The sequence below is a fragment of the Carassius carassius genome, chromosome 27, assembly GCF_963082965.1.
Source record: "Carassius carassius chromosome 27, fCarCar2.1, whole genome shotgun sequence".
NCBI lineage: Eukaryota > Metazoa > Chordata > Actinopteri > Cypriniformes > Cyprinidae > Carassius > Carassius carassius.
In genome coordinates this window covers 3,289,107-3,306,323 of record NC_081781.1, presented here as the reverse complement: position 1 = coordinate 3,306,323, position 17,217 = coordinate 3,289,107, and the positions used below count along the sequence as shown (strand labels likewise).

The 17,217-nt window shown below is 34.1% G+C and overlaps 1 protein-coding gene across 1 annotated transcript; it reads left to right on the top strand.

The window, feature by feature from the left end:
• Positions 1-620: 620 nt before the first annotated feature.
• On the top strand, positions 621-16,660 carry LOC132107202 (adenylate cyclase type 3-like). Its single transcript, XM_059513440.1, has 20 exons — positions 621-1,549; positions 2,782-2,931; positions 5,292-5,425; positions 6,834-6,945; positions 7,115-7,242; positions 8,170-8,328; positions 8,422-8,590; positions 8,665-8,736; positions 9,370-9,467; positions 9,543-9,704; positions 12,023-12,110; positions 12,849-12,965; positions 13,105-13,376; positions 13,698-13,779; positions 13,873-14,031; positions 14,804-14,950; positions 15,055-15,171; positions 15,251-15,407; positions 15,528-15,652; positions 16,345-16,660. The coding sequence occupies exons 1-20, from the start codon at positions 917-919 to the stop codon at positions 16,519-16,521; spliced, it is 3,258 nt and encodes a 1,085-aa protein (XP_059369423.1). The 5' UTR covers positions 621-916; the 3' UTR covers positions 16,522-16,660.
• Positions 16,661-17,217: the final 557 nt, after the last annotated feature.

The following is a 17,217-nucleotide window of genomic DNA, read 5'->3' as shown; positions in this document are numbered from 1 at the left end:
AGATGACTGCTGACAGTAGGCATTATGTAATGTATGTATGACGTTTAGTGCTGTCAAAGATTATTCGTGATTAATCACATCAAAAATAAATGTTTTTGTTTACGTAATATATAAGTGTGTACTGTGTATATGTGTTATGTTTGTATAAATACACACATACATACATACACACACACACATTACCCATGACGAGGTTTTACGGCTTTTTGATGTTTTACTGTTATACACTCGGGGGCGCTATTACACATCTTCTGAACGAGTACAAAACCTCCTGAACAAAAACAAACATGAACAGGACAGAGAAATTAGCGATTTCTTATGTAAACAGATGCATATAAAACAATTATGCGGTACTGATGGAAGTGATTCCCTGGATTTATGCTTTGATAATCATACTGAATATTATACAGATAGTTTTTGATAAAATGCGATTTTCTCAACTTTTTGCTCAAAATTATTCATTTTTTATTTAACCTACTTATATTCAAGTGTTGATTAAAAAAACAATGTTTTAAAATATATACCGTATGTGTGTGTATTTAAATATAGGCTTAGCCTACATAATTAATAAGCCTGTACAGTTTACACATACAGCCTACATATTATAAGCGACTGGATGCGATGAATAGTTTGACAGCACTAGTTTTGATATCTTCTAATTTTAACAAAATATTAAATAAATAAGGAAACTAGAGCTTTAATTAGTTTCTGTTCTGTTATTGTTGCATTTTTAGGATGTGGAAGAGCAGTTCGGGATGTGTTCGTCATGGAAAAGGAGCCTGGGATCGTTAAGGAATGACAGACTGAATCTCTCCGGTGCGTTTCTACTCAAACCCGAGCGGAATAAACTCGGACAACCGTGACGGATCTTCTACAGACGGCAGTATTACACGTCAAACTTTACTAGAGCTTCAGTATGTCGGTGAACGGGACTCAGGACGGGCCGGTTACCGTGACAGAGCCGCACACTGGCGGAGGCGTGAGCGAGATAAAGGCGGTGCGTGGCGGCTCGCGCTCTCTGCCGCGTTTCATGCGTCTTAAGTTTGCACCGGAGTCTCTGGAGAAAGTTTATCAGACGTATTTTCTGCGGCAGCGGCAGGAGACGTTACTGGTGCTGATCGTGTTCGCGGCACTCTTTAACGGTTATGTCGTCATCATGTGCGCGGTGGTTTACTCTGATGATAAACTGAAGACGCTCGCGGTGGCGGCAGGTGGGCTCGCGTCGGATATTCTGCTCTATATTTTGTGTCGGTTCCGTTTGCTGCCGGATTCCGTGTCCCGTGTCCTTGTGCCGTACGCGCTCTGGCTGCTCATCACGATCCATGTGCTATGTTACTTCAGTTTGAACTTCGCGGGATTTTACGCGGCCGGTGACACCGTTGGATGGCAGACATTCTTCCTCTTCTCCTTCTTCCTCACGCTCCCGCTGCCGCTCGCGACCATCGCGCTCCTGAGCGCGCTCTCGTGCTGCGCGCACACGCTACTGCTGGGATTCACCGTAGCGCAAAGACACCAAGACAAACTGCAGTTAACAGTGCTGATCAGACAGGTAACACACACACAGTGTTTCTGTGAATTGTGGGGACTTTCCATAGCTTAATTTCTGAAAACCATACTTAAATGGAGTTAATTATAATATCTTTAATAGTATTTTATTTAATATTTTATGAATGTGTTTTATTTTTAATTGTATTTGTATATAATTTTTTACTTAAATTTTATAGTAAAATTTGTAGATATCTTTCTAATTTATTTATGCACTACTGGTCAGGGTTTTTGTTTTTATTTAAAGAAATTAATACTTTTTTAGCAGGGATGCATTAAATTAATAAAAAAATGAGAGTATAGACAAGTACATTAAATAGTTCTATTCAATGATAGTAGCTATTTTATATAATATTTAAACAATATAATTTTACATTATATTATCATATAATATTTTATTTTCAATTTCGTATTAAATTCGATTTTTTTTATATATAATTTACAGATGCACTACAGGTCAGAAAGTTTTTTTATTTTTATTTTAAAGAAATGAATAGTTTTATTGAGCAAGGACTCATCAAAAAATCATCAAAAGTGACAGTACAGTCATTTATAATGGTACAAAAAAATGATATTTCAGATATATGCTCAAATAGGAAAGGAAAGGATATGACTCAGAATTTGTGCTTTGCATTTCACCCATCCAAGTACACACACACAACCCGTGAACACACACCCGGAGCAGGGATTGTCTCCCCACCAGACTGTCAGTACAGAAACTCGAACCCACAACCTATGGGTTATAAGACTCTCTAACCATAAGGCCACAACTGCCCCAATAATTCTTAAACAATAGTTTGACTGTAGTAAACAGTAAAACTGTTTTCAACAGTAGTAAGAATTGTTTTTTGAGCAGTAAATCAGCATATTAGTATGATTTCTGAAGGATCATGTGACACTGAAGACTGGAGTAATGATGCTGAAAATTCAGCTTTGATCACAGGAATAAATTACATTAAATTACAAAAAATGTTTAATTGTAATAATATTTCACATTATTATACTGTATTTTTTAGGGATAGTCTCCAAAACTGTAATGCATGACAGCAGAGGGTTATTAACATTGAGCTCATGGAAGGATCTGATAGGATGATTTCACACTGATGTCATGGGTCAGACTCAATCACGACTCAAAAACATCACTCATTCTATTTTCCATGTAAATAAGACCATGTTCTGTGCGGCTGGAGTGTGTGTATTCTAACAAAAGTGACGTGAGTGTGTTGTTCCCCATAGCTGGTGGCGAATCTGATGCTGTATTTTGCTGCCATGTTTGTGGGCATGATGTCATATTTCATGGCCGACCGTGTATACCGCACAGCGTTCCTCGAGGCCAAACAATCTCTGGAAGTCAATCTTACGCTGAAGGAACAGAGTCAACAACAGGTACATGCACAAATGCATTCCCAAATACAAATTTTCTTTTGAATGAAAAAGGTTTTTAAGTGCACCGGATGCTTTTTGTAGGGATTTTGTGCCATGTGAAGTGTGTGAGTAATGAACGCACTGAGATGCTCTAATTGGGCTCAGTGGTGGAGCTCTGCTCTGAGGCCCTTGTGTCCTGTTACCTGTTATTGGCACATCTGAGCAGAACTGGAGACAAGGACACACTGTACACACACACACACACACACACACACACACAGAGAGAGAGAGCAGGTGTTCTGTTGTCACTCTTATTGCAGTAATGAAGTCAATCCCCAGGCTACTGTTATTGTGACAGCAGCAACACTAAAGACCCAAGAGCCCAAATTTGCCACCACACATTATTTTATGTTGGTCACACAGTACATACTAAACCTAGTTTTATGATCTGTTTTATATATAAACATATATCACTAAAGTGCAATACAGACATTAGTTACATTGACAAAAAGTAACATTGATTTGCATAAAGACTGATATATTTGCTAAACAATAATTTGAGGTCTGCACAAAGACGTATATAATATATTATATCATGCACAAATGCTTATTGAATGACTTATTTAAGAGCATAAAGACTACTGATTTAATAATTATAGAAGTCCTTATGCAGATATTAAATCATTTAATAAATAATATAAAAGTCTTTACGCAGCTGTAAGTCTTTACAGAGCTCTTAAATAAGTAATTTAATATTATTTTGTACAAATGTTCATTCAGTTATTTTTAATAGCTTCATAAATACTTATTTTTATCAAATTATTTAACCGCTGCATGAAGACATATTTTAAAAATAATTATTTAACAGATACATTAACACTTAAATTATTTAACAAATGCATGATTGAAGACTTACGTATTTATGAATTAATTTAAGAGCTACATGAAGACATTTATTAATTATTTTAAGAGCTGCATAAAGACTTATAAATTCATACTTTTTTTAACAGCTGCATAGCAATGTATATATTTATTAAAGTGTTTTTTAATAACTGCATAAGACTATACATATATTAAATAATATATTTATGTTTGGTTTTTGTTGTTTTATTATTTTAGTACATATTAAACAAACTAAAAAAGAGTAATAATGCTTTTTAAAACTAATATTTTTTTATATTTTATTAGAATTAATGTTAAAGTATTTTAAGTTAGTTTTGGTGAACTTTGACTGCATTATAGCAAGATGTATGCTTCAAAGGATTTTGTGATGTTTGTGTATGTGTAAGTGTTGTAATAGCGTCACAAATCTAAAAACTTTTTAAAATTGCAAACAATTGCAATTATAATTATTATAATTATAATTGCAAGGGTTAGTTCACCCAAATAGCATAATTATGTCATTAATAACTTACTATTAATAAATTACTACTTAATAACTTAATTAAAATATCTTAAACTGTGTTCCCAAGATAAACGGAGGTCTTACGGGTTTGGAACAACATGAGGGTAAGTTATTAATGACATAATTTTGCTATTTGGGTGAATTAACCCTTTAACCATTCTGAAACAGTTTTTCAAAGCAGCCCCACTATCTGCTACTTGTCAACAAAAATTGAGATTTATACATCTTCTGAAAGCTGAATAATTAATCCTTCCGTTGATGCATGGTTTGTTATGATAGGACAATATTTAGCTGAGATACAACTATTTGAAAATCTGGAATCTGAGGGTGCAAAAAAATCGAAATACTGAAAAAATCACCTTTAAAGTTATTTTTATTTATTTATTTATGCATTTAGCAGACTCTTTTATCCAAAGCGACTTACATTGCATTCAGGCTAACAACTTTCTCCTAACGTGTGTTCCCTGGGAAGTTCACATTTATGCATTTAGCAGACTTGCTATTAAGTGTTAATGGAATCCTTACTTGCTAACACCAATCTATCTGTACAGCAGTTTCTGTCAGCATCCCTTTCTTTCTCATGTTGTCACCTGGTCTCCAGAGACCATATTAATCCCAGAATGCCATAGGAGCAGTGGGGGCTTCTGGGAGTTGAGTGCATCCAGCCAATCAGAGCAGGGATGACAGGTTTAACTCACTATGGCAACGGCATCAAGAGACAAATGCGCTCTGCGATCAAACTCCCGAAATCCCACATCACTCTTCTGCTTGTGAACTAGAGCCAGGACAATATTTCAGACTTTAGATACACCTGTTGAAGCTCCACTAAATTAGAAATATACATTTGAATCTAGCCCTGATGAATATTCGTAAGCCATTGCAATTCTTTATTTGTTATATTATTGATAAAATGTGCATAATCACAACCATGTAGATACATATTTTGATATACTATATGTTTTTTGTGCATGTATAGGAGGAATTGCTGTTGTCCATCTTGCCGAAGCACATAGCAGATGAGATGCTTCAGGGAATGAAGAAAGGAGCCAATCAGAAATCAGATGCTCAGCAGTTCAACACCATGTATATGTACCGCCACGAAAACGTCAGGTAATGCACTCAATCTAACTGTCCTCCACTCATGGCTATCCTGTCTTCATTTATTATTAAGTGCTTCTTGATTTTGATTCACCAGTGATTCTTTTGAGTCTGTTCACCAAAAGATTCACTCAGATTTGTACATTTACTCATTCAATATATACCTGTACATTTGGCAACCAGCTGTTGGCTCTCTTTTTTCGTTGTATTTTTTCTCTATTACATATCTTAGTAATACTCATAACTTTCATATTATTTGAAAACTTAAAGCCTCAAAATTCATCCTGTGAAAACCATTTTGAAATCAGACATTGCATTACCATGGAAAGGTACTTTAATATAATACAAAACTTTTTATAATCTTGACAAAATACATGTTGTTGGAAAGGTCTGAGTGTCAAGATTCCATATTTGGTGGTTATTTTATGGTAGATAATAATGACAGAGATATTTAGACATTTTTGACAGAAAAATGCATAAAGAATTCAGTGGAGTTTTGATGGCACCCAGTGGCTGTTTGTGGTATAACACCCTAAATAAAAAATTTTAAAATCAACTTCAAATTTGGAACATAACTTATTTAGACATGAGGCTTTCATTTTATAGCAACTTTGGATTCAAAAATATTTAGAACAATTTATTATATATAAAATAAAAAAAAATGGTATAGTGCAATTTCTTAACAGTAAATTTAAAGTTCTTTTTTTTTGATACTTTAATATTTTGAAATGATTCCTGCAATAATCTGCAGATTGTCTTCTTAAATAGAGTCTAACCTTAGGTCTGTATTCCTAAGCATCCATGAATTATAACAATTTAAGTTTGAAAAGTGCACTTTTTACATCTATATAAAAAAATGGGAGGTGGGTTAATTGAATTAACTCGTTCAATATTTGATTGTTCCACAGCTAGTCATAATTTTTAACTGAATAAATTCAATTGTTTTCACAATAAAAAGATTTATGCTAATTCTAAGCTATTTGTATGAATGCATTTTTATTAAATATAATAAAACATACGCAAAGTATTTTATAAACTGCCATGATTTTTTTGAGTGTAGAAATCTTACCTTTTTCTTACCTGTTTAATTAATGTATGATTGACAAATATGCTTCACATTAAATGTATTAGTGTGATTGTGTTAAAATTGGGGTTATGTATTTTATATGCAAATCAAATACATAAATACATTTTTCTGAATGTAACCTTCCTGTATTTACATCATTGCACCAGTAGATCACAAAAAGTGAGTGTCTTATGATAATCCTAAACTCTTTTTTTATTTCTAAATATCATGTTTCATATACCAGTACTACACATTACAGATTCATTCATTAATTTCATGTTGACTTAGAACAAGGCTGTTCAAACTCTTTGAACACACTGAAGTATTGATCTAACATCTCCACTCTCTCCTCAGTATCCTTTTTGCAGACATTGTAGGTTTTACACAGCTGTCTTCTGTCGTGACTCCAAAAGAACTCGTCAAACTACTCAACGAACTCTTTGCTCGCTTTGATAAACTAGCAGCAGTGAGTAAAAATAGCCAACACACATTTTTTACATATTTATGTACATCCACCTTGTAAAGGAAAGGCTACAAATAGTACAAATTCATATGTTATAGGGGATTTGTGCATAAAATAAACAGTACAAAGGCTACAAAAAACACTAAATTCCACTCTCATGGTGTTTTAACAGCAACACCACCAGCTGAGGATCAAGATTCTGGGAGACTGTTATTACTGTATCTGCGGTTTGCCAGATTACCGTGAAGATCATGCGGTCTGCTCCATTATGATGGGCCTGTCTATGGTGGAGGCCATCTCGTAAGTACACGCCCACTGGGTGGGGCTTTATCTAAAAGACATATGGGAGGGGTTTTATCTTTCATTCATACCATCTGTGAGAAGCTTTATCTAAACTTATCAAAGTGGGATGGGCTTGGTCTACAATGAATGGGGACTGGAAGAAGCTTTATGTGCAGAAACACTATGATGATGAATTTGTTGAACTATGAATTATAATAGGGCACTTAATCAGTTTAATGCTGCACTTTCACAACTAAAAATTAGATATAAAAGTGTAGATATAAAAGTAGATTTTGAGCTCTCTGCTGCAGCCTCTGTTCTTCATGCTTCGTGGGAATTATATATATAATTGTGAAAATGAATTTTATTCGCACACACACACACGTTAAGTTTTTGTGAATTGTGGGGACTTTCCATAGACTTTAATTACTTTTATACTGACCAAACAATATTTTCTATCCCCTAACCCTAAACCTACCCAGAAAACCTGTTTGTATTGTTACACTTAATAAATGTCATTTATTATTTTTTATATTTTTTCACCCCTGTTGGAACCACCCTACTTCCAACCACAATTACAATTTTTATACTATTGCATTTGCATGTTATACAAGATACAATTACATATATAAAATATGCAATTACAATATAATAAATACAATATACTTTTTTTGTGTATATGTGTTTTTATGTTTTAATTTTCACAGTTTATATATATATATATATATATATATATATATATATATATATATATATATATATATATGTACATTTATATAAAATGAAAATAAAATAATATATACAGATTTGTAATTAAAAATATGTAATTCAAATTGTTAGTATTTTTTACAAAATGTGAATATAGATATTATAATTAAGTTAAATAACTGAACAACTATAAAGCAGACATTCCTATTGGCTCATATGTTTCTCACTTGTACTCAGATATGTGCGTGAAAAAACTCAGACAGATGTGGACATGCGTGTAGGTGTGCACACGGGTACTGTACTGGGTGGAGTCCTGGGACAGAGGCGCTGGCAATTTGATGTCTGGTCCACTGATGTTACTGTGGCAAACAAGATGGAGTCAGGAGGCATCCCGGGGTGAGATGAACTACAATCTGTATTTAAATCATTGGTTTCTTCTTTGTGAATTGCAGTGCAGCTGACTCTCTCTCTCTCTCTGCTTGTCTGCAGGCGTGTGCACATCTCTCAGAACACAAAGGACTGTTTGCACGATGAGTTTGAGCTGGAGGAGGGCAATGGAGGAGAGCGCTGCGAGTACCTTCTGGAGAAAGGCATCGAAACGTATCTGGTGCTTGTGTCCAAAGACACTCCCAAAACAAACGGAGTGACCAACGGCACAGTGCGTATCATGATCCTCTTTCTTATTCTCTGATCTGCTGTTCTCATTCATAACTGATCTGAAACTTTCTTCAGGTGATCAACACCTCGAAACCTAGCGGCAGCTACACGTCAGTAAAGAACATACCTGAGGAGTCAGAAACACAGGTGAAATCTATCTATCTATCTATCTATCTATCTATCTATCTATCTATCTATCTATCTATCTATCTATCTATCTATCTATCTTTCTATCTATCTATCTATCTATCTATCTATCTATCTATCTATCTATCTATCTATCTATCTATCTATCTATCTATCTATCTATCTGTCTGTCTGTCTGTCTGTCTGTCTGTCTGTCTGTCTGTCTATCTATCTATCTATCTATCTATCTATCTATCTATCTATCTATCTATCTATTGTCTGTCTGTCTGTCTGTCTGTCTGTCTGTCTGTCTGTCTATCTATCTATCTATCTATCTATCTATCTATCTATCTATCTATCTATCTATCTATCTATCTATCTATCTATTGTCTGTCTGTCTGTCTGTCTATCTATCTCTGTCTGTCTGTCTGTCTGTCTGTCTGTCTGTCTGTCTATCTATCTATCTATCTATCTATCTATCTATCTATCTATCTATCTATCTATTGTCTGTCTGTCTGTCTGTCTGTCTGTCTATCTATCTCTGTCTGTCTGTCTGTCTGTCTGTTGTTGTCATCTGTCTGTATATCGTTCTGTCTATTCATCTGTCTGTCTGTCTATCAGTCTCGAACCTTTGACCTGTGTGTGGTTTCTCAGCAGTTGCATTTGGCCAATACGACTAATGAAGGGATGGAGGGCGATCATCTAAACCAGCTGCTGAATAAAGCTCTGCTGGAGAGAGAGACAGAGGAGACGTAATCACCATTTATTCTTACTTCAATCCCAGTGGTTTCTTTTTGCCCTGTCTCACATCACCGTCTCTCTCTCAGTCTGGAGGAGAGGAAGACGTCGGTTCTGTCTCTGAGGTTTGAGGACTCTGATCTAGAGTCTCGTTACTCAGCAGAGAAGGAGAGACGGACGGGCGTTGCTTTCAGCTGTTGTTGTGTCGTTCTGATCTTCACCTCAGTCATGGAAATGCTCATAGACCCACAGTGAGTGAAGATCATAAATAACTCATCACTAAAACAGTTTTTCTCAGTTGCTTTGGTACATTTCTCGAATCATCCTTGAGATTTGCAAAACAGTAAGTGCATTTCTCAGAACAACTCGTACAAATAGCAAAACACAATGGATTACCTGCAAAAGCCAGTATCTTGCTCAAAATCTTTAGTTCATTTCTCAAAAATAGATATCTGTGTCAATGAACATGTCAGTGCCATCAGAATGACAAGTCTTGTGTCATAGTTTACGGATAAGACAGTCAAATTGCTTAGTCATGTTGTCAGTATAACAGTGTACTCTGGAGGGATGCTCTGATGTAAACTATGGCAACTGGCTTGGATGACAGTTACTGTACTGAACAGTATGCCATATGCTTACAGTATATATCCATATACCCATTTCAAACATATAGATTTACACTTTACTGTATGTGGGATATTGATTGAAAGGGCTGAATATAATTCCCAGTTACACTTTTACAGTACTAGTGGTCTGACCCAAAAAATAACAATAAAAAAAACCTTTACAATGTCATTGTGATATAGAAAACGAAAAAGAAATATGGCCACAAAGATGAAAATAAGTCAATTGTCAGAATGTGTAACTCTTGTGTTGTCCTCTGTCTATACAGTATAAGCTTTCTAACTGAAGATTCATGAGATGAACTTTGAGCTACTTCAGAGAAATGGTTTATCATTGGTTTATCATCTACATTCTCCTCATTAGTAAAGATTCACTTGCACAATTCATGCCAAATTGACCAAAAGTCTAATAATACAGTTTTTCTCAGTCACTTTGGTGCATTTTTCAAAACAGAAATGAAATTCTCAAAACTACTTGTACAACCTCCACATCATCTAGTCATTTATACACATCATAAAACCAGTTCTTCATTCTTTTGAACAAGTTGTGATTGCTTTTGTACATTCATGCAATTGATTACGCACATTTATCTGCGGTTTCCTACATTATCAGTTGCTAATGTCATGTTGCTCAAAATGTATTATTTAGTTTTCTGTGCAATAGTCAGTTCATTGTATAAGTCATTAAATGCAAAATGGTTAATCTAGTTGCCATAAACTGCCAAGCACGCTTTTTATTTTTATTTTTACACATTATTATTAGACTTTTTGTCAATTTGGCATGAATTGTGCAAGTGAATCTTTACTAATGAAGAGAATGTAGATGATAAACCAATGATAAACCATTTCTCTGAAATAGCTCAAAGGTTCATATCATGAATCTTCAGTTGGAAAGCTTATACTGTATAGGCAGAGGACATCACAAGAGTTACACATTCTGACTTATTTTCATTTTTGTGCCCATATTTCCTTTTCCTTTTCTATATCACAAAAACATTGTAAAGGATTTATTTTTTTATTTACAGTATTATTATTATTTTTTTGGTCAGACCACTAGTAAAAGTGTAACTGGGAATTCTATCCAGTCTCTTTCAATCAATATCCCACATACAGTTATGTGTAAATGTATACTTTTGAAATGGATACTTTATATGGCAAACATAAGCATATGGCATACTGTTCAATACAATAGTTTACATCAGAACATACATCAGTTATACTGACAACATGACTAAGCAATTTGACTGTCTTATCCATAAACTATGACACAAGGACTTGTCATTCTGATGGCACTGACATGTTCATTGACACAGATATTTATTTTTGAGAGATGAACTAAGGATTTTGAGCAGGAGACTGGCTTTTGCAGGTAATCCATGGTGTTTTGCTATTTGTACGAGTTGTTCTGAGAAATGCACTTACTGTTTTGCAAATCTCAAGGATGATTCGAGAAATGTACCAAAGCAACTGAGAAAAACTGTAATGTGTAAAAATATAAATAAAAAGTGTGATTGGCAGTTTATGACAACTAGATTAACCCTTTTGCATTTAATGACTTATATGATGAACTAAAGACTAGATGTTTTGAGGGGTAAGACTATTGCACAGAAAACTATTTAATAAATTTTGAGCAACATGACATTAACAACTGATAATGTAGGAAACCGCAGATAAATGTGTGCTATCAATTGCATGAATGTACAAAATCAATCGCAACTTGTTCAAAAGAATGAGGAACTGGTTTTATGATGTGTATAAGTGACTAGATGATGTGGAGGTTGTACAAGTAGTTTTGAGAATTTCATTTCTGATTTGAGAAATGCACCAAAGTGACTGAGAAAAACTGTAATACAACATAATAAATGGATTGCTGTATGATATTATGAGTGGTGATACTAACACTTCTCTTGTGTAATGTTGTCATATGTATGCTTGATTTCTGCCAGGCTGATTGTGAATTATGTGACTCTAGCTGTTGGTGAGCTGTTACTGCTGATTCTGACTCTGTGTTCACTAGCGGCCATCTTTCCTCAAGTGAGTCCAAAATCACAGCATTTATACAAATGTACAATTTCAGTCATTTTTACATTTCCAAAATTTGTATTTTTTCTTCACAGTAATGTGGTTTGTTAATTAATATTCTAAAAACACACTTCATTTAACAATATATTATTATATTAAATATAAATTATTTATATTTAAATGTAAAGTATACTTCTTTTTATTTTGGGGTTAAGTGTTGACCAATTTTGATCTAGAAAGTTTCTCATCTGATTCACATAATTAAATCTCATATTGATATTAGAGAGCAATGTTATTTTAGTATTTTATTTATTTTAATAAATATTATATTCATTACTTAGCGTAATTCATAGTTTATCTTATATATTTAGTATTTTATGTTATTTTAATTATATATAATTAAAGTATTTATTAATATTTTGAATTAGCCGTTCTTTTTATATTTGCATATTTAATTTTAATTTAAGTTTTGGTGATTTTTGCTATGTGCTTTTGTCATTTTAATGTTTTTTAAATATTGCTGTTTAGCTAGCTTGAATTTATTTTCATTCCAGTTTATTTTAGTATTAGTCATTGTAGTACTCAAATCAATTTAATTTTAAGTTTTTTATCTAATATATATATTTTATTTTATTTCAGCTTTCAATTAACAAAAACTACGTTTAATAATCTTAGTTTTAGTTAATAATAGCAACGCTGTGTGTGTGAGAGAGAGAGCGTCTGTGTAACCTCGTGATGTGTGTGTATCAGGTCTTCCCCCGGAGGCTGGTGTCTTTCTCGCAGTGGATCGACCGCACACGCTGGGCTCGTAACACATGGGCCATGGCTGCCATATTTGTTCTGACCATGGCTGAGGTGGCCGATATGGTGAGACAGCACACCTTTCGTTACTGATCCATTACATTTCAATTATTATTACTGACCATGTAAATCATTCCGTTCGTATGATGTCATGCAGGCTGACTTCTAATGCTGTTATATTGCATTTCTCGTCGTTTTTCTTCAGCTGAGCTGTGTTCAGCCCCCTCTCGTGCTGCTGAACTCCTCGTCCGGCGTGACGCTTGAGTCTCTGGGAGACGGTGGATGCGCGGAGAACCCCAAACACTACGGATACATCTCAGTGCTGTCGCTCGTGTCAACCGTCATGCTCGTGCAGCTCAGCCATCTGGTCAAGCTGGCACTCATGCTGTTGGTTACAATAGCAACAGGTGCCGTAAACATCCACAGCTGGATGTACATTTACAATATCTACGATTTCATTCGCTACCTGGACTACAGGTGAGACAAGCATCAGATGTACTTGGACGATATGAATAAAAACTGATCAAAAATAGAATAAAATCAGGAATCATGTAAAATATTATTCTATTTTTAAATAACTATTTTCTATTTGAATATATTTTACAATTACAATTATTCCAGTGATGCAAAGCTGAATTTACTTCAGTCTTCAGTGTCACATGATAATATGCTGATTTGCTGCTCAAGAAAAATTAATTTGTTTTAGTTGTGCTGGTTAATATTTTTGTAATAGACTTAAATTTAAATACAGAACAGAGTCTTTTCTGCCCAGTTAAACTATTTTCTGTGACTCTTTAGTTATTCAGTGGTTCCCACCAGATATCTGCTGACTGTGATGATTATCATCATGATGATGAGTTTCTACTACTACGCACGTCATGTATGTCCAACAATAGCTTTAAAAACTCACATTTATTTCCTCTACTCTGTTTTTGGCAAATATGTTCATTTGAATTTTGTTCTTTTCTCTCAGGTGGAAAGACAGTCGCGTAAACTGTTTCTGTGGAAGATTGAGGTTCACGATCAGAAGGAGAAAGTGTATGAAATGAGAACGTACAACGAGGCGCTGGTCACTAACATGCTTCCTGAACACGTGGCCAAACACTTCCTGGGCACCAAGATGCGAGATGAGGTATGTAGAGTATGGAAGCTTGTTTCTGCCATGGAGTAACAATTTTAACTTCAGGATTGTGAGTTTATATCTGTTTAGAACAATAGCTTTTCTTTTATCTCACAATTCTGTTTTTTTTTTCTTAGAATTCTAAGTTAAAGTTTTGCAATTTTGACTTTTTTCTCAGAACTCTCAGTGTACATCTCACAATTCCGACTTTTTTTCTTGGAATTTTGAGCTTACATCTTGTCAATTTTCTTAGAATGCAAAATGTTTGTCTCACAGTTTTGACTTTTGCCCACTAAATACTAAGCTTACATATCGTAATTCAGATTTTTTTTTTAATTGCATGTTTATATCAGTTTATAACTTTTCTTATATCTCATAATTCTGCCTTTTTTCCTCAGAATTCTAAGTGTAAATTTTGCATTTTTACATTTTTCTCTTAAAGTTTACATCATTATTCAGAATTCTGCATTTACATCTCATTGTTACTTTTTTCCCAGAATTTAAAGTTTGCATCTTGCAGTTTAGACTTTTTTTTTTTTCTCAGAATTGTGTGTTAACATCTTGCAATTCTGACTTTTTTGTTTCCACCACGGAATAATAAATAAGAAAGGTCATTGCAACTTTTTATCTCACAATTCGGACTATTTTCTCGCAATCTTCTTGATTTTATATCTTACAGTTCAGATGCTTTTTGGAAAAAAAAAATCTGAATTAAAAGAGTAATCTTTAAATTAGATCGGTCCTTAATAAATGTGCATTATTGAAGTTAATTTGTTTACTGCAGGAACTTTACAGTCAGTCGTATGATGAGATCGGCGTGATGTTCGCCTCTATTCCCAACTTCTCTGACTTTTACACGGAGGAGGGTATAAACAATGGAGGAATAGAATGCCTCCGAATCCTGAATGAGATCATCTCTGACTTTGACAGTGTGAGTGTCAACTGTCTTTGTTCTTTATTTCTTCATTTATGTCATAATTTGTTCAGCAGAGGTTCTCTTTAAAATCATATGATGTGTTATTTTAATCGGAGTAGCTTCTGGACCGCACAGAGTTTCGCCACATTACGAAGATCAAGACCATCGGCAGCACATACATGGCTGCATCAGGCGTGACGCCGGAGAGCAACACCAACAGATACGCCGAGCGCAAGGTCAGCTGCACAACACATGATAACACGTAATACTTACACTAATGTAGTCTGAGTTATTGATTTTGTGTTTGTGATACAGCTAGAGGATCAGTCCATCCTGGAGCGCTGGCAACACTTTGCTGATTTGGCAGACTTTGCTCTGGCTATGGCTGATTTGGCAGACTTTGCTCTGGCTATGAAAGTCACACTTGGAAACCTAAACAAACAGTCATTCAATAACTTCATGCTGCGCATAGGTCAGCAAACATCTGCCTGAACTACAGACCTGTGTTACTTCTGCTTATATATCAATGTAATAGAGTATGTGTTATATTTATGTTTTTTGACCATGTTGTTTGTGTGTGTTTTATTGTCAGGTCTGAATAAGGGCGGTGTGTTAGCTGGAGTGATTGGTGCTCGCAAACCTCATTTCGATATTTGGGGAAACACTGTAAATGTGGCCAGTCGTATGGAGTCCACTGGGGTTATGGGTAACATACAGGTGATATAAGCTGAATACATTTATTTAAAAAATAATAATAATAACTTCCCAATATTATCTCAGTATTTTTCGTATATTTCACCCATTCAATATTTTAAGTTTTAAATATTTAACTTTTTGACAAATATTTTCCATGCTATTTCTCACTAAAACAAAGGAAAGATGATATTTAATAATTATTTATCTTATATTATATTTATATGCCAAGCCAATATAAAAATATATAGTAAAAAGCAATTTTCATTTTTAAAATAATATATATTTATACAATTTTATAGAAATTATATACATTTATATTTTTATTATCCATGACATTATAGAGAATAAGTGGTTTGGAGAGTAGATGGATGGATATATATTTTATTATATACTATACAAATAATTTTTATTAATATACAGTACGTACATTTCTTATTTGTATTCAAAATAAACGAATTACATTATGAATTATGTTTAATAAATACATTAAATTTACATAAATAGAATAAATCAAATAAAACCTGGAGACCAGGTTTGAACATTTTAATTTGTCATGATGCCCATGAATCTTTTAATCAATGTTGAATTGAACTTCAGACCTCTAATGCAATTTTTGCAACAGAACTGTCCTAAAGCTCTAATATTATGATTCAAAAATCTCTTAATGGCACTGATACAGACGTCTTTGTTTTTCTGGTGCTGGTGCTCCCCAGGTGGTGGAGGACTGCTATAACATCCTGAAGGAGTACGGTTTCCGTTTTGTCAGAAGAGGACCCATCTATGTAAAAGGAAAAGGAGAACTGCTCACTTTCTTTATGAAAGGCAAAGACAAACCTGTCACAAAGACAACTGCAGTCTCTCTCCCACATCAGATACCAAACAAATCCTGAGACGACTGAAGATGAGAAGGACATTGACATTTTATTTTATGTTATTTTGGGCTTTTTCCACTTTTTATTAAATGAAAAAGGCACAAAAAGGAGAAATGAGCACTACAGCTCAACAAGTCTGCAGCACATGCACTAACAAATAGACAGCAACTCTATTGACAAGACAGCAAATTTTCTAATATTTGTTTTTTTTTTTTTTAACACATGTTCCATCATTGATACAGATCAAAAATTCACCATCTGGTCTGCATGCTTTTATACACTTTCTGTTTTTTAAAAATGCTAATAGAATGTATGCATCCATGTAAACTATGAATTTACATCTGTAATTATTGAAAACGTTATTGTTGGCTATATCAAGCCCATAAAAAGTATAAAGCAGACCATGATGAAAATATTATTATAATAAGTGGACACAAACAAACACAACCAGGAGATAAAAACACTACTCAAATTCTATCAGATCAAAGACATACACATCTTTTAACAGAGCATGACAAATTTTGTATATCATTCATAATTTTATATCTTACTATGGCAGCATCAACAGAAGACAAGAGTTTTTATTCTCTATTTTTATTTTTCATACAGCTTAACCTGAAAACATCACACTGAGACAATATTCTAATTTACATACAGTCAGAAAGTTTTTTATTTTGTTTAGTTTTTTACTCAGTGGCATTTTTTATAATCACC

Coding starts and splice junctions, on each gene's coding strand:
- LOC132107202 (XM_059513440.1), top strand. CDS start 917: ATGTCGGTGAACGGGACTCAGGACGGGCCGGTTACCGTGACAGAGCCG. Junction 8,329..8,421: donor GAGTCAGGAGGCATCCCGGG/GTGAGATGAACT, acceptor GCTTGTCTGCAG/GCGTGTGCACATCTCTCAGA. Junction 12,966..13,104: donor TGGCTGAGGTGGCCGATATG/GTGAGACAGCAC, acceptor GTTTTTCTTCAG/CTGAGCTGTGTTCAGCCCCC.